An 18,011-nucleotide genomic window follows, 5' to 3' on the forward strand; every position below is an offset into this window, starting at 1 on the left:
CCAGGTTTAATATGTGCAATAAGTTCATTTCAATAAGTTCTGCAATAAACATTGAACCAGTCCGGCCCTCGACTAGTACCCATATTTTAATTTTGGCCCACTGTGTATTTGAGTTTGACACCCCTGAACTAAGAGGACTAATAAAGGTTTAATTAAATGGCCTAAAATGTTAGCCCATACGAAAATCATAATAAAGGTCTTTCCTTTCTTTTTTGCACATACGAGTGCATTTACTTTATTGTGCAGTTTATTTTGTTATTCTAATTAAATGTCAATGTCTCTCCTGGGCTTCCATACACTCATCACTGCTGTATCCCGCTTTTTTATACTGCGGCACACTTTTCAACCAATCGCTATCCTCTTTTACCGGCGCTCGTCTAAATCCACCAATCGTAATGATGCGCTTCAGAGAAGGCGGGACTTCCGGGTACTCGTATAAACCGACTGAGGCCTGCCCATGCGGTTTTGATCTGTAGTAGAGAAGCTAACAACGACAAGGTAAGAATTCAGTCTTTTATCCACAAATGGAGAGTTTTTGAAAAACATTGAATGAAGGTTGGGAAGAGTTCCATTAGTTTAGTTCGAAGGAGTTACCGATAATCTACTCTGTAATGAAATATCTTCTTTCATTGTTTGTTTTATGATGATAGTCGTTACGTTTCTGCGTTAGCATTAGTTAGCTTAGCCACCAACATTTCCCCATTTTTATTTTTTTATAGTTTTAGTAAGTGCGTAGCTTTTTCTATCCCAACATGCTGAGTTAAATATAATTAAATACGTGTTACTTATTTGTCTACGGTGGTTGTGAGTATGATTTCGCTGCTTCGTCAGGAAAATATTGTTTGCCGCTAGCATGTTAGCTTAGCATTAGTTATGAAACACAATGGAGTCCCAGTGTTGTCAACGGATCTGAAGCTAGTGCTAACCGGTTTGGTTAAACCGAAGGCATCGGCTACTATTCAAGGCTTGGCTTCATTAAAATAATGTGAACGGGTGTTTTGTATAAAGGGGAGCCGGTTAGTCTACATACTGCGTACTTGAATTGTAGGCCTGGTTTGTACACCTGCAAATAACCTAGTTAGCATAACTCACTGAATAGCCTCTTGTCGTACAATGGGTGAGATTCAGTTACGCCTATTCAACCATAATACTACCACTGTACACACAACAAACTCATGTTGCAATGAAAGCTAATTATCACACTTTTGTAGTATTACATTGTTTGAATCTTCTTTAAAATGTGTGGTTAAAGTTGACACAAATAATAGCAACAACAGCTGGTCTCAGTTTACAGTTCTCTTTCAAACCAGTTGGAAAGTTGGTTGTAGGATTGCACAATTAGTGGAAATGTTATCAACATTTCACTGAATTTGTGCCTTAATGTGTTAAAATAAAGTTTTGAATGTAGTATTGTGGAGCTGCGGAGATAACCCGGCCTACATATAGTTTTACATACTAAATTAAACATTTGTTTGGTACAGTCCCTTTTATAAAGTCACTCCGTAATCAATGGTAATGACAATTATACAATACAGCTTCATTTGTAAAGCACTTTAAAATCTCCAGGTGTTGCACAACGAAATAAATGTACTTACTAAAATCACACAGCTCATAAGCCATTAAATAGGTAGAAAATACAAATTAAAAAGTTATAAATAAACAAGATTAAAATAACAGCCATATAATCAAACCAATAGATAGTTTGAAAAGCAACTATCTACAAAGTTTTGGACACTAAGGAGAAGTCGGTTTTAAGAAAAAATCAATGCCTCCACTTTTATCTCCACACTATCATTCAAAAACAGTCAGTCACACAAACCGTTGAATCTTGAGTTGCACACTTATCCAACTTGTGCAACTCAAGATTCAAAGGTTTTATTGTCATATGCACAAAGCTACAGTGTAGAAATAAGACTATATACATGTCTACTTATTTTTTCCAAGTTGTTCAGTCATGTGATGATAGACATGTTCACAATTTTAAACTCACACTTTTTCCTTTTCCCTCCCTAGACCGACACAATGGCAGAGACTGATGTTGACAACGAGCTGCTCGACTACGAAGAGGATGAGGAGCCTCAGGGAGCCCCAGAGAGCGCCGTCCCCGCAGGGAAGAAGGAGGTGAAGGGGTCCTACGTGTCCATCCACAGCTCTGGGTTCAGGGACTTTCTGCTCAAACCAGAGCTTCTGCGTGCCATCATCGACTGCGGTTTTGAGCATCCGTCTGAAGGTGAGCGAACTTTGGTTGTATTTATAGAAATGTATTTCTTTATCTTGTTTTCAAGAGGGTCCCGACAAAAGCACCGTCTTAACAAACAAAATACATTACAAAAAGCAAAGCATGACAAACAAGGACAAACCACGTGAAGTCAAATTCATGAAGTAATACATAGAATCATTACAATTTGATACACAGTGTCTAATAGATACGTTTCATCAATAACAAGAGCAGACCATTTTACTGGTTGTGTCAAATGTAGAAAACAAAAGGGGTATGGGTTAGTTTGTTTGTATTGTAGCTGTTAGGCCCAAATGAAATTCAAAGTGCTTTATGTAAGCATGGGGAAAAACAGGGGAACAATTCATGAAATACAGAAAATTGTGAAATCAACATGAAAATAGAGTGAATTCTGCAAATGGTGAGAACATATAATGTTGTTAAATGACCTGTGCCAAACGGCAGTAAACACAAAGGTTTTTAGCATCAGTTTAATACTAATTATCGATCTATAAGGTTTTCTTTGATAACATGCCCTTGTTCCTTAAGGCGAGACACCCCAGGTGAATAGGGTAATTTTTTTAACTTAAAGGTATCAGCTAGAAATGTCTCCAGTTAATTACTTACAATAAGGCAATTGTCTTTTGTATTACAAGTTTTCTGAAATAGCATGTTTAAATATGCAAATTATCTCATTAAATATGCACATATTTTAACACATTTCAGGAATCGAATTCTAAACTTTGGATAAAGCCAGGTTCAAAATTCTTGTTTCATTTTGTAGTCATATTAGTATCTAATGGCACATTTCCACTGCGCGGTGTAGCCCTGTTTAAGCGTCCTCGCTCAGGCCTCGGGCTGCCTCGCTGGCCATCCGAGGCCGTGGCGCATTTCCATTACAGTTTAGGACCTGGGGTAGCAACGCAGTGTAGGCGGGGCGATCGGCTTCACATTTCAAGTTGTTTCGTCGAGCTCCCGCCGGATTTTATCATCCCCAATGAGATGTAGGAACGTCGTCACCTCCTCAGTTGACCACGGTGTGCTTTTCTTTTCTCTGAGGACGATTAAGGACGCTTAAACGGGGCTACCCGCTGCAGTGGAAATGCGCCATAAGGCTTTTACAGAAGGGATATTGGATATCTCTTTTTATCATTCCATAAATCAGAAAATACTGTCAACAGCCCTAAAATATCCATTTTCGCCATGTTTTTAGGTATACAATGTTGTATAATTCAGGCTATGAATGATATATGAACAAACCCTTCTGTAAAAGCCTTCATAATATTGATAGGAATATAACTGGAAGGTTTGGTGTCTCTACGTGCTACTGAAGTTGAAATTTCGAACTCAGAGTAGGAGAAAAAACTCATTTTGAGAAAAGGACCTTTAAAGATTCAGGGTTTCCCACACATAGACTATACTTGGGCGGGCCGCCCAGGTATATTAACGGCCGCCCAGGTATATTAACGGCCGCCCAGGTATATTAACGGCCGCCCAGGTATATTAACGGCCGCCCAAGTATATTTCGCGACCCATTTCGTTTTTTTTAATAAAATATTTTTTTAATATATATTTTTTTTATTCGTCCGTGACCACGACGCCATCTGCGATCGACTAACTTGTAGACAATGATCCCTCGCTCCCTTGCTCTGATCTCGCCTCCTTCTGGCCTGTTAAGTGGCCTGCCTCACACAGGGTGACTGGCTGTCCACATGATGTGGCCTGCCGACATGGCCACTGTCATACAGATCATAAATCAAAGCCCTTGATTGGTCTCTGTGTGTCATTCAAGCTCGGGATAACCTCAGCTCAGGTGAGGTAAAGCACTCTCTGAGTGTTTAGATAGTTAACTTAGTCTAAGTTCTCAGTGGGTCTCAAACGGTGTGGTCACCATTTATGTAAACACATATTTCCATTTGAGAGGGTAGTGATTGGTCTAATATGGATAGTGAGGTGGGCTGAAGATCGGAAGGCTGTGAGTTCAAATCCCGCCAGGAACACCACCACTAGTGTGCCCTTGAGTAAGGCACTTAGCCCTTAGTTACTCCAGGGAGAATGTCCCTGTAATCGGTCATTATAAGTCGCTTTGGATAAAAGCGTCAGCTAAATGAAATGTAATGTGATTAGTAAAATATGCATGAATAAATAAATAAAAAGTTAACTAGGTGAAAAAAGGTAAGATACACTTTTAAAACTTGTTGAGAGAAAACTAGTCTTTGCTGCTGCCTCAAAGAGGAGCAGGGGGAGAGGAGGGAGACAGGAGAGGCTGATTCAGGAGCACAGACACACTCACAACTATAAATGAACCAAAACTAAATTAATAAACAAGTTTCAGTGTTTTTTTCATATTGGAAATGGTATGTTGTTGGTTATGGCCTTGATTTTATGATTATTGAAATGTATACAGTTCTGTTAAATATAGGTGTTTCCATAGATCTAGTCTCTTTATTTTCCCCTCAAAATGCACCAGATTGATGCATTTAACTCCAAAATAAAAAATAAAATCTTACCGGGGGGGCATGCCCCTGGACCCCCCTAGAGGATTTGAGGTCGACCCCCACTAAAAATCACATGGATAGGTTCCTAAATACATTAATAAATACATTCATTTTTTTAAATAGTAACCCATTTCCATATGTTCATGTGTGGGTAGTAGATTTAAACTATAGGGCTATCATTATGGACCCTGCCTGTACCTGTACCTGTTCGCTCTGCCATCGCGTGAAGGGTCTGCTAACAAGCGACCAACAGAAAGGTTAATGTTGTTGCACGTCACCTCAACCCCCCCCCGCTACCACCACCCCCCAAAGTATATTTCAGATCTGTGGGAAACACTGGCAGTTAATGGACCAGCACCAGAGGCATTCCCATACACACAGGCGTTGGAGCTGTTCTTCATGAAATCCCAGAAGGATGAAGTGCTCTGACAAACAGTGCCATCTTTGCGCAAAATGATTATACCGGAATGAAAAGTCAATAAATAATGTTGTTAAACTTTTTTTTTTTCCGCGCTCAAGGGTCTTCCACGTCTCTACAGTACCTTGATGTACTTGCTTTCCCAACAATAATGTGCCTGTATTGACATCTTTTTTTAATTTTCTTTTCAGTCCAGCATGAGTGCATCCCACAAGCGATCCTGGGCATGGACATCCTGTGCCAAGCGAAGTCCGGTATGGGAAAGACGGCCGTGTTCGTGCTGGCCACACTGCAGCAGATCGAACCTGTTGACGGACAGGTCAGTACGAATGTTGAATACAATAGGTGTATGTATTGGATCAAGTGAAGGACGCGTTGTCATAGGAAATGTACAGAGGACTAGCGAGATACTTATTTTCTTGTGATAGTAAAGCACAAAGTGTGCAGACGCTTCTGTGAGATGTCAATAATAATAATAGCTTGGATTTATATAGCGCCTTTCAAGGGATCCAAGGTCGCTTTACAAGTAATAGGGCAAAAACAAAAATCAGACAGACAAAATAATAGATCGATTTAGGGGCCGAAAGGCTTGGCAAACAGATGGGACTTGAGGGCCCTTTTTGAAGGCGTCGAGTGTGGGGATGTTGCAAATCTCCGATAGGTACTGGGGGGCAAGGAGAGACTTGTAGGTAAGGAGGAGGACTTTGTAGGATATGCGGGACTTGACCGGCAACCAGTGTAGGTGGATGAGGGTGGGAGTGATGTGCTGCCACGGCTTTGTGTGTGTGAGTACTCTAGCAGCACAGTTTTGGACATACTGGAGCCTGTCCGGGGTTTTGTTGGGAACCCCGAACAGGACACCATTGCCGTAGTCCAAGCAGGTGGTGACAACACCCAGGTTGAGGGCTTCAGGAAATGGGGAGATGGAGCAGCCGTCGAGTGAAAGAACTCAACTTACATGAAACTTCCGTTGGGTTGCTTTAAAGTCAAGTTTCAGATTCACCCTGTAGAGTGCCGCAGTGACGCATCCTAAAACCGGAAGTAAACTCCTTCCGGTTCCTTCGACAAAAAGCAATGCAATTTCTCCATAGGATTTTGGAAAATATCTGGAAATAAGGTCTGTGGTTGAGACACATTGAAGAGACGGATCACGTGCATTTATCTAACCGGTTAGTTTCCCACAGACCTTATTTCGAGCCATTTTCCAAAATCCTATGGAGAAATTGCATTGTTTTTTTTCCGAAGGACCCGGAAGTGGTAAAATGCTAACTTACTTCCGGGTTTTAGGACGCGTCACTGTGGCACTCTATTGGGAGCCATTTGGAAAAGTATTTCAAAAATACTTGGCAGGTGACTGGATCAATCTATCATGGGCCACTTCTGATTGGTTAACAACGGCTGGTACATGTGGAGCACAGCACTTCTGATTGGTGTGGATGACTGACACACAAGAAGAACACAATAAACAAATTAAAAACAAAACAAAATCGCAGGCTTTGCAGTTTGATAATTGCATCATTTCAAATTTCGATTTAAAATCGATTAATCGTTCAGCCCTATTAGGCAGTGAATGATAACCCAATCACTAGTTATCTTTTGAAAAATTAAGTTTTTTGCGGGAAACTTGAATAAATATAGCTTTATCAAAGATGTTTTGTTACAGCAGGATAGATTTAAGTAAGGGAATTGGCTCAACTTGCCAGAAAAAACACTTTGCAACACCGTGTATGATGAAGTTATTGTTGTTTAACAATGGTATTGAATATGTGGAACTTTACTTGTACGTACGTAGAATCTACATTTCATGCATTTTGATTTAATTTCTTTATTAAGGATTTCAGATTTAACAGACGATACAACCATTTTTCACATTTCCTGTTTTTGGTTTTCTGTAAAATTGGTCACACATCCTGATACATTTCACACGATAAAGAGCAAAACATGTATAACAAATATATAAAAACACAATAAATTTGAAAAAATTATAACTAAAGTGGGGACATATAGACTTAGTCAGGGGGTAGGACTTTCAATGAATTAAAATATGATGTAAAGGGCTCCCATAGAACGTCTCCTATCGTGACGTTCCTAATCAGGACGCATTAACTTGTGGAGTGTCTGATTGAGTGTTTGTCTTTGCTCCTCCTCAGGTCTCCGTGTTAGTCATGTGTCACACGCGAGAGCTGGCCTTCCAGATCAGCAAAGAGTACGAGCGCTTCTCAAAGTACATGTCCACGGTAAAGTGCGCCGTGTTCTTCGGAGGCATGGCCATCAAGAAGGACGAGGACGTGCTGAAGAAGAACTGCCCTCACATCGTGGTGGGAACGCCGGGCCGAATCCTCGCTCTCATCCGGAACAAAACCCTCGCCCTGAAGAACGTCAAGCACTTCGTTCTGGACGAGTGCGACAAAATGTTGGAGCAGCTCGGTGGGTTTTATTTGTCGTTTCTGAACATTAGCCCACATTTGATTTGTGTCTGACGGTACCCATCCTTGAAACACTTTTAATTCTGTAGTTGCCGTGGGAACTGTAGTCTTTTATAGTGTGTTGACTAGGGATGGGTATCGTTAAGGTTTTAACGGTACTACTACTTTTATCGATACCGCTTATCGGTCCGGTCTTTTAACGGTACTCTTATCGGTTATTTTGAAGAGAGAAAAAAGGTAAGCTAAATAAACAAATTGTGAACAAAACTAACATTGCTTTTTATTTAAATTTAATACATAATATTTCACATCAAAAGAAACAACAATGCTTTAACAAATCGTATTAAATAATCTGATGTACAGAATAGCTGAAACTTTAACAAACTAAATAACTCAGTTTCCTCTAATCATAAACCCATGTTTGTATCATGTAGTTAACTCCGTGTGTTGCTGCTAGCATACATAACACCTGACGTGGAAACGTTACTCGTGGATGGGGCTACAGAGCTGCTAGAAAGACAGTCCGGTACATTCCTCCGTCTGGATGTGGTGCACTTTTGATAAATGTTTAGACAAATTGCTCGTGTTACCGCCCTTACATGCTAAACTCTTATTGCACTTTAGGCAACGAGCATCGAGACGGGTAAAGTTTAACCACACCTCGGAGCGCGTTCTCTCCGCCATCTCCTCCGTGTGTGTGTGTGTGTGTGTGTGTGTGTAGCAGCCGCGTGTGTGTAAACTGCCCCGCCCCCTCGCAAGCAGACGGGAGAGAGAGATCGAAAATACAAAAAATAATCATGGATGCATTTTGCAGTCTTTTTGAAATTAGAAACGGAGTTGGCGACACTAAAACTTCAATATAATGTTTGTGTAGCAATAATACACAACATATATCTTGTACGTGTCTCCAGTACCGATAAAAAGACCGATAACGTCGGAGCTTAACAGTACCACGGTCTTTAATAATAAACCCATCCCTACTGTTGACTACAGACTTCACAATTAGGTGTGGCTCTAACAGTGTGTGTGAATGCTGCCTCTTTGTTGTCTTGTATGAATGTTTTGGCGGCACCTTGAAAGGAGTGGCTTTACTGATTCTCCTTGCACTTGTATAATGACAATAAATGATTGTATTCTCTTCCAGACATGAGGCGTGACGTCCAGGACATCTTTAAGATCACACCCCACGAGAAGCAGGTCATGATGTTCAGCGCTACTCTGAGCAAAGAGATCCGACCCGTCTGCCGCAAGTTCATGCAGGACGTAAGTGATCAACATGTGTCCCCTCTTCTTCATGTCTCTTCTACATCAACATGTGTCCCCTCTTCTTCATGTCTCTTCTACATCAACATGTGTCCCCTCTTCTTCATGTCTCTTCTACATCAACATGTGTCCCCTCTCTTCATGTCTCTCTACATCAACATGTGTCCCCTCTTCTCATGTCTCTTCTCCATCAACATGTGTCCCCTCTTCTTCATGTCTCTTCTACATCAACATGTGTCCCCTCTTCTTCATGTCTCTCCTACATCAACATGTGTCCCCTCTTCTTCATGTCTCTTCTACATCAACATGTGTCCCCCTCTTCTTCATGTCTCTTCTACATCAACATGTGTCCCCTCTCTTCATGTCTCTTCTACATCAACATGTTGTCCCCTCTTCTTCATGTCTCTTCTACATCACCATGTGTCCCCTCTTCTTCATGTCTCTTCTACATCAACATGTGTCCCCTCTTCTTCATGTCTCTTCTACATCAACATGTGTCCCCTCTTCTCCATGTCCTCTTTACATCAACATGGTGTCCCCTCTTCTTCATGTCTTCTTCTACATCAACATGTGTCCCCTCTTCTTCATGTCCTCTTCTACATCAACCATGTGTCCCCCTCTTCTTCATGTCCTCTTCTACATCAACATGGTGTCCCCTCTTCTTCAGGTCTCTTCTAACATCAACATGTGTCCCCTCTTCTCCATGTCTCTTCTACATCAACATGGTGTCCCCCTCTTCTTCATGTCTCTTCTACATCAACATGTGTCCCCTCTTCTCCATGTCTCTTCTACATCAACATGTGTCCCCTCTTTCTCCATGTCTCTTCTACATCAACATGTGTCCCCTCTTCTTCATGTCTCTTCTACATCAACATGTGTCCCTCTTCTTCATGTCTCTTCTACATCAACATGTGTCCCCTCTTCTTCATGTCTTCTTCTACATCAACAATGTGTCCCCCTCTTCTTCATGTCTCTTCTACATCAACATTGTGTCCCCCTCTTCTTCATGTCTCTTCGCAATCAACATGTGTCCCCTCTTCTTCATGTCTCTTCTACATCAACATGTGTCCCCTCTTCTTCATGTCTCTCCTACATCAACATGGGTCCCTCTCTTCATGTCTCTTCTACATCAACATGTGTCCCCTCTTCTTCATGTCTCTTCTACATCAACATGTGTCCCCCTCTTCTTCATGTCTCTCTACATCAACATGTGTCCCCTCTTCTTCATGTCTCTTCTACATCAACATGTGTCCCCTCTTCTTCATGTCTCTTCTACATCAACATGTGTCCCCTCTTCTTCATGTCTTCTCTTACATCAACATGTGTCCCCTCTTCTTCTGTCTCTTCTACATCACATGTGTCCCCTCTTCTTCATGTCTCTTCTACATCAACATGTGTCCCCTCTTCTTCATGTCTCTTCTCTTCTACATCAACATGTGTCCCCTCTTCTTCATGTCTCTTCTACATCATCATGTGTCCCTCTTCTTCATGTCTCTTTCTACATCACCATGTGTCCCCTCTTCTTCATGTCTCTTCTACATCAACATGTGTCCCCTCTTCTCCATGTCTCTTCTACATCAACATGTGTCCCTCTTCTCATGTCTCTTCTACATCAACATGTGTCCCCTCTTCTTCATGTCTCTTCTACATCAACATGTGTCCCCTCTTCTCATGTCTCTTCTACATCAACATGTGTCCCCTCTTCTTCATGTCTCTTCTACATCAACATGTCCCTCTTCTTCATGTCTCTTCTACATCAACATGTGTCCCCTCTTCTCATGTCTCTTCTACATCAACATGTGTCCCTCTTCTCCATGTCTCTTCTACATCAACATGTGTCCCCTCTTCTTCATGTCTCTTCTACATCAACATGTGTCCCCTTCTTCATGTCTCTTCTACATCAACATGTGTCCCCTCTTCTTCATGTCTCTTCTACATCAACATGTGTCCCCTCTTCTTCATGTCTCTTCTACATCAACATGTGTCCCCTCTTCTTCATGTCTCTTCTACATCAACATGTGTCCCCTCTTCTTCATGTCTCTTCTACATTCAACATGTGTCCTCTCTTCTTCATGTCTCTTCTACATCAACATGTGTCCCCCTCTTCTTCATGTCTCTTCTACATCAACATGTGTCCCCTCTTCTTCATGTCTCTTCCACATCAACATGTGTCCCCTCTTCTTCATGTCTCTTCTACATCAACATGTGTCCCCTCTTCTTCATGTCCTCTCTACATCAACATGTGTCCCCTCTTCTTCATGTCTCTTCTACATCAACATGTGTCCCCTCTTCTTCATGTCTCTCCTACATCAACATGTTCCCCTCTTCTTCATGTCTCTTCTACATCAACATGTGTCCCCTCTTCTCCATGTCTCTTCCTACTAAACATGTGTCCCCTCTTCTCATGTCTCTTCTACATCAACATGTGTCCCCTCTTCTCCATGTCTCTTCTACATCAACATGTGTCCCCTCTTCTTCATGTCTCTTCTACATCAACATGTGTCCCCTCTTCTTCATGTCTCTTCTACATCAACATGTGTCCCCTCTTCTTCCATGTCTCTTCTACATCAAACATGTGTCCCCTCTTCTCCAGTCTCTTCTACATCAACATGTGTCCCCTCTTCTTCATGTCTCTTCTACATCAACATGTGTCCCCTCTTCTCCATGTCTCTCTACATCAACATGTGTCCCCTCTTCCCCATGTCTCTTCTACATCAACATGTGTCCCCTCTTCTCCATGTCTCTTCTACATCAACATGTGTCCCCTCTTCTCCATGTCTCTTCTACATCAACATGTGTCCCCTCTTCTCCATGTCTCTTCTACATCAACATGTGTCCCCTCTTCTCCATGTCTCTTCTACATCAACATGTGTCCCCTCTTCTCCATGTCTCTTCTACATCAACATGTGTCCCCTCTTCTTCATGTCTCTTCTACATCAACATGTGTCCCCTCTTCTTCATGTCTCTTCTTCTACATCAACATGTGTCCCCTCTTCTTCATGTCTCTTCTACATCAACATGTGTCCCCTCTGTGGAAAGAGACTCTGAAAGTTTCAGGAACAAAGATTCTCTCTCTTTTTGTTCTGATCCATTTCTATAAAAACCTGTCTGAAAATGAGCTGATGAGATTTTGGCCACTTTGTGATGTCATAACGATGTGTTGTCTTGTGTAACCATTAGCCAATCAGCAACCAAGGTAACCCCCCCCCCCTTATCACCTGAATCTCCTCCTAGAGCACCATTGAGTTCTTTGTAACCAAATCTCTCTCAGGGGGGCGTGGGGAGGGGCTCCTTATTTTCATCTAAAGTAACAGACAGAGAATTAGCACTTTGGAAACAGAGCTGAAACAGAGGGGATTATGGGTAATGCTGCAATGATCTGTTTGGTGTTTCAGCCAATTAGAGACAGGTTCTGGATATATCTGAGACCTGTAATATATTGATGAAGAACAGTAGAATAGGGGACCTTTTTAAATCTCAATCTTCCTGAAAAGTTCTATCAGGGAGAACTTGTGCGTCTTTCTTCACCGCTGCATGTCTCCCTAACCATCCTTCTGTTCTCTCTCCTTCAGCCCATGGAGGTGTTCGTTGACGACGAGACTAAGCTCACGCTCCACGGCCTGGCGCAGTACTACTGCAAGCTGAAGGACAGCGAGAAGAACCGCAAGCTGTTCGACCTGCTCGACGTGCTGGAGTTCAACCAGGTAGAGTGATGGAGCTGTCATTACGAAGTATATAACCATTTTGTTATTTATTGGGACCATCTTTGAGTTAGTTCTTGTGTATCTACAGTTGTAGTAAGCTGGTAATTTGCGAGTAAAGAAATTAGAAAGTGGCTTTACTGAAAGATAAGCCTACCAACATCTTCTAAAGAACTCTTTGGTTTTTGGATGGTATTTTCACTGTCCAATAAAGATTAATAACCGGTCAAAACAGCACCCATAAAGTGGCACATATTTCTACAACAAAACTACATATTGAGCTGTAAGATCTTCAGATGGTTGTTCCCTGTTTCTAGCTAAAAGGCTTGTAGCTTCACATTGAAGACATGAAACATAAATATGGTATTAAGCTTCCCATCTAACAAGTTGAAAGGATAATGGTATACCCCAAAGTGTAGAGTTATTGCTTTGAAACCTGGGAGAAAGTTCAAACTAATTCAAGGTGTAAACAAAGCCTGCCAGGAGTCATAAGAGTGCTTCAAGTTGCTGTTCCTCAGCAGCTGTATTTAATTCCCCCTTTCTCCCTCTAGGTGGTGATCTTCGTCAAGTCAGTGCAGCGCTGCGTGGCTCTGGCTCAGCTGCTGGTGGAGCAAAACTTCCCGGCCATCGCCATCCACAGAGGGATGGCTCAGGAGGAGAGGTAACACACACACATACACATACATACACATACACATACATACACACACATACACACACACACATACACACACACATACACACACACATACATAGACCAACACAAACACCAACACACACACACCATGTATACATCACTTCAGGGGACATTACATTGACTTTCATACAATTCCTGGAGACTTATCCTAACCTTAACCATAACCAAGGCTTCACCCTAAAATTAATGATTCCCCTTATGGGGACCTCCATTTTGTCCCCATCAGGGATGCGAGTCCCCACACGTGACTGTGTAAACAGATTTAGGTCCCCACAAGTATAGTAATGCTAGGCCACACACCAACACACACACACACACACACACACACACACACACACACTCATGTAAACAGACAGCGAAGGATCTGACTACTGGCTTTTAATCTTCAATCTGGCTTTTAATGTGTGATTGTTTTTGTATTATTTGACTTTAACTTTAACTATATATTTGTTGTTCCTTTCTTTTCTTTTCACTATATCTGTAAAGCGTCTTTGAGCACCTGTAAAAGCGCTAACAAAATAAATCTATTATTACTTCTTCCAAGATAATTGGGATTATTCATGTTGTTTGGGAAGTGCATTATGTCACGTAGGTTTCTAGCTGTGTCTCAAAGATGCAGTAATTACGGTAAAGTAAATATAAATATGGGGCTTGACTTTGTAGTAGATGTAGATTGTGAAAGAGAGTTATCTAACGTCTCAAAGTTACATCTTCACACTTGATATGTGGCAACAGTAACTGTAAATCTCTCACACAAACTGTACCGGCTGCTGCTGCAAACACACACTGATAAATCTTCCTCGTACACTACACGCCTCCTCTCATAAACATGTGCTCCTTTGAGCTCTGAATACTGAGCATGTTTACGGAGCATGAGGCCTCGTCAGTGAACTCAACACATCACTGCCTTCAAAGAGGCTTCAGTCAGTAATCCTGCAGCAGCTGATAGATAACACCCCCCCCCTACATTTCTGCCTCATGTTGTTGTTGTATTCATGTTACTGTGGTCTTCATTTTAACTTGTTCTTGTGAAGCACTGAAAGGTGCTATACTATATAAACTTATTATTAAAGCAACAATAAGCCTTTCAGAAAGTCCTGTTGTGACCGTTAAGTAAGTCTATGCTCACATGGCAGCTATCCAATTGAATGCCTCCAATAAATGAATCACCAAGTGAAGAATTTGGCCTTTTCTATTACACGTATGTCGTAAAACGCACCGTATATTAAAGTAATCGAAGCTTAAATCAGCCCCGTTTTGCTCATTATCGGGTTTATTTGTATTTTATCCATCTACTGTGACGGGTTTCCAAGCTTTAAAAGTATTTTAATTATTATTTGCAGACCATTTACGTGCACTAAAATGTACTAAACACACTACAGGAAAGGGAGAAACCCCACAAATGTGTATCTACTAGTATATTGAGGTTAAAACAGATATTACACAACTACAATAGTCAAGAGTTTGTAATGTACGCATTAGTTACGTGAATTGTATTTCTATATAAACTTGTTATTATTTACTCCCCAGGCTGTCTCGCTACCAGCAGTTCAAGGACTTCCAGAGGCGGATCCTGGTCGCCACCAACCTGTTTGGCAGAGGGATGGACATCGAGCGGGTCAACATCGTCTTCAACTACGACATGCCGGAAGATTCTGACACCTATTTGCACAGGGTGAGCTTCAGAGTAGTGATGTGACGTTCGCCAACGATTCTTTTGAACGGCTCTTTGGTACGATCGAAGGGAACCGAGTCGTACTTGGTGAGAGCCGTTCTTTTTATCGTTGGTTCCCTGCCTGCCATAAATCCACTCGCCTTTACGGGAACTTTCCTGAATGCAAATGTTCCGTAGATGATGGCATAACGCGTGCTGCTTGAGTAGTAGTTTGGCTGAGAGATGGAGCAAGTTATACATTTTCTGTGAGTAAAAGTAGATTTCTGGCAAAACAGTCAATCATTATCCTGGTGGTTATTTCACAGATAAACCTATTAGCCCCGCCCCCCTTTTTGAAGACCTGCATAACCGTAGCATGGATATGTTGTGTTAATTAGTCTCATGTCTGTGTGAAGTGTCCTTGGTTTTTAGCATATTTAGGCCACTTCATTAAATGTTTTCGTGTAGTATTATTGAACATTTCAGTCAATCTAGAGAAGCCAAATGATCACCTTATTTCTTACAAGTCCTCGTACTTTTTCTTAAGTAAGTTACGCCGAGTCCTCCTCACTTAGCTCACGGTTTGACAATGAATTTTCTACTTTTCTTAAACAAAGAATAAACGGGTTTTTGGTAAATGTTCGGTCCTTTATCAATAAGAAATACAGTTAGTGTTTTAGCATCTCCTCGTCACTGGATATGTAGACAGTCAAATGGTCTTTGTTTTGAAAGTCTACAGATAATATCACCTTATTTCTCACAAGTTACGCAGAGTTGCTGATATAATTGCGATATATCTTAGCACAGAAAATGCTACTGATCAAGTCATGAGAAAAAAACAAGTCCAAACATATTATGTAGATCTTCTTAGGCAAAGAAAACAGGTTTTGGTAACGTTTTATTATCAATTACAGTTTCAGTCTGCCCTTTTCATCAATAAGAAGTATAGTTAGCATCTCTTCATCAAAGAAAGTGGTCGCCCATTTTGTTTCCCAGTATCTCCTTTGTGCTCCATGTGTTAGTGGATTGAACTCACGTTGCCCCTCCTCTGCTTCAGGTTGCTCGTGCCGGTCGGTTTGGAACCAAAGGTCTGGCCATCACCTTCGTTTCTGACGAGACTGATGCCAAGACTCTGAACGACGTGCAGGACCGCTTTGAGGTCAACGTGGCCGAGCTGCCGGACGAGATCGACATCTCCTCTTACAGTAAGCCTCGCCTCCTCTTAATGCTCACGGGCTTTAGTGAAGCTGGACCGATCGTTATGTGTGGGATCAAATCACGTAACTCAAGACAACATAAAACGCAACGCTGCTCAATTAACTGAAACCGCACTAGCTCAAAATATGTGTACAAATATGCTGAATAAAGTATTGTGGTGTTGCGGAGATGTCACAGCCAACAAAACCAGTTCTACAGACTTAATAAAATACACTTTTTGGATATTTTTCATGTCCTTCCTATACATTTTGTTGGATATATAACATCATATAATTAAAAATGGCCTTTTTGCACAACATTCTGGAAATTTTGGGTTTTTTGAGAAATGCAATCTCATCACGACTGCAAAATGATCTCACTTAATTAATTTCCACCACCGCTAAGCTAAAGGTGGCTAATGTTGGGCTATAAAGGAACTACAGCACGGTCACATGACTTCACGTCACCACCGCTAAGCTAAAGGCGGCTAATGTTGGGCTATAGAGGAACTACAGCACGGTCACATGACTTCACGTCACCACCGCTAAGCTAAAGGCGGCTAATGTTGGGCTATAAAGGGACTACAGCACAGTCACATGACTTCACGTCACCACCGCTAAGCTAAAGGTGGCTAATGTTGGGCAATAAATTAACTACAACACTGTCACATGACTTCACCGCCAAGCTAAAGGTGCCTTATTTTCTGCTATAGGGAAGCCAGAAAAACATTGACTTGGTAAAGTTTATATGAAGTGTTTAAATGGTAACTTATTTCCTGGGTTTAGGACTCATTCCTGCAGCACTCTATAGTTGATATACTGTCTGTTTAATCCATTGATATTTGGTCAGCTGTTGTAATTAACCTTCATTTGTCTTGGCAGAAACACACAGCAGTTGTTGTTGTTGTGTCATGTATCTGTGGATCTGCTCTGCATGTTTAACCAGTCGCTGAAATGTAGTTATGCTCAGCTGTTGCTCATCGCGCTCATCTCTAAAATGCTCATCGTGTCTCTCTCCCTTCTCTACAGTCGAGCAGTCCAGATGAGTCCTCGTGCCCAGCAGAAATCTCTTCTTCATGGATCTCGTGTCTTGTATTTGGAAGTAGACGTATCTCACCGTTGAGTCAAAAAGCTTTGCTCTGTTCACCAACGTTTATTTTTATTGTCATTTTCTTTTTTGGGGGTGACATGGGGGGTTGATTTTTAATTTGTCTTTAACTGTTGAAATTAAAACTTTTTATAAAATGCCATTTTTACAGTCTTGGTCTCTTCTGAGGCTCTTCTTGTCTCTACCCCATTTTCAGAGCTTCAGGGAAACGTATAAAGACATACTTCTGAGGAACATGATTTTAGCCCCCTTTTTGAAAATCGTATTGTATAGGAAGTTATTTTTGTGTCCCCCCCTCCTCCTGCAACGATAAGCCTTTTTACAAAGTCATGTAGGTCTATGCTCACGTGGCAGCTAACTCTTTGAATATCCAATTGAATGCCTCCAATAAAAGAATCACCACGTGAAGAATTTGGCCATTTTTATTACACGTATGTCGTAAAACACACCGTATATTGAAGTAATTGACACTTAAATCTTAAAATTATACTCATTCCAGGTTCATATGTAATTTGTGCCTGTAATGTGACGTGTTTCCAAGCGTTAACGGTCTTTATTTTGCCTTGGCAGACCATTTACATACACTAAAATGTATTTTAACACACTACAGGAAAGGGGGAAACTCCCAAAAAGGAGAATAGGGCCCCTTTAATTTGTATCTACTAGTATTTTGAGGTTAAAACGTCTACAATTGTCATGAGTCGTGATTTTTTTTTTTTTAAAAGCACATGAAAGCATGGTAATGCCATGTTAACATCAGAATTTAATAGTAGCAATAATTATCTTAAAGGTCCCATGTCATGTCCATTTCTACTGATCATAATTCCATTGA

The 18,011-nt window shown here is 41.3% G+C and overlaps 1 protein-coding gene across 1 annotated transcript; it reads left to right on the forward strand.

The window, feature by feature from the left end:
* Positions 1-367: 367 nt before the first annotated feature.
* ddx39ab (DEAD (Asp-Glu-Ala-Asp) box polypeptide 39Ab) lies at positions 368-17,587 on the forward strand. Its single transcript, XM_034203931.1, has 10 exons — positions 368-498; positions 2,014-2,230; positions 5,326-5,453; positions 7,285-7,561; positions 8,705-8,823; positions 12,396-12,527; positions 13,076-13,185; positions 14,752-14,896; positions 15,933-16,080; positions 17,101-17,587. Exons 2-10 carry the CDS (start codon positions 2,023-2,025, stop codon positions 17,115-17,117), a joined length of 1,284 nt encoding a protein of 427 aa, XP_034059822.1. The 5' UTR covers positions 368-498; positions 2,014-2,022; the 3' UTR covers positions 17,118-17,587.
* Positions 17,588-18,011: the final 424 nt, after the last annotated feature.

The sequence above is a fragment of the Gymnodraco acuticeps genome, unplaced genomic scaffold (assembly GCF_902827175.1).
Source record: "Gymnodraco acuticeps unplaced genomic scaffold, fGymAcu1.1, whole genome shotgun sequence".
NCBI lineage: Eukaryota > Metazoa > Chordata > Actinopteri > Perciformes > Bathydraconidae > Gymnodraco > Gymnodraco acuticeps.

Excerpts from the sequence above, each read along its gene's own strand:
- ddx39ab (XM_034203931.1), top strand. The coding sequence starts at position 2,023 with ATGGCAGAGACTGATGTTGACAACGAGCTGCTCGACTACGAAGAGGAT. Across the intron at positions 12,528-13,075 it reads ACGTGCTGGAGTTCAACCAG|GTGGTGATCTTCGTCAAGTC; the intron begins GTAGAGTGATGG and ends TTCTCCCTCTAG. Across the intron at positions 13,186-14,751 it reads GGGATGGCTCAGGAGGAGAG|GCTGTCTCGCTACCAGCAGT; the intron begins GTAACACACACA and ends TTTACTCCCCAG.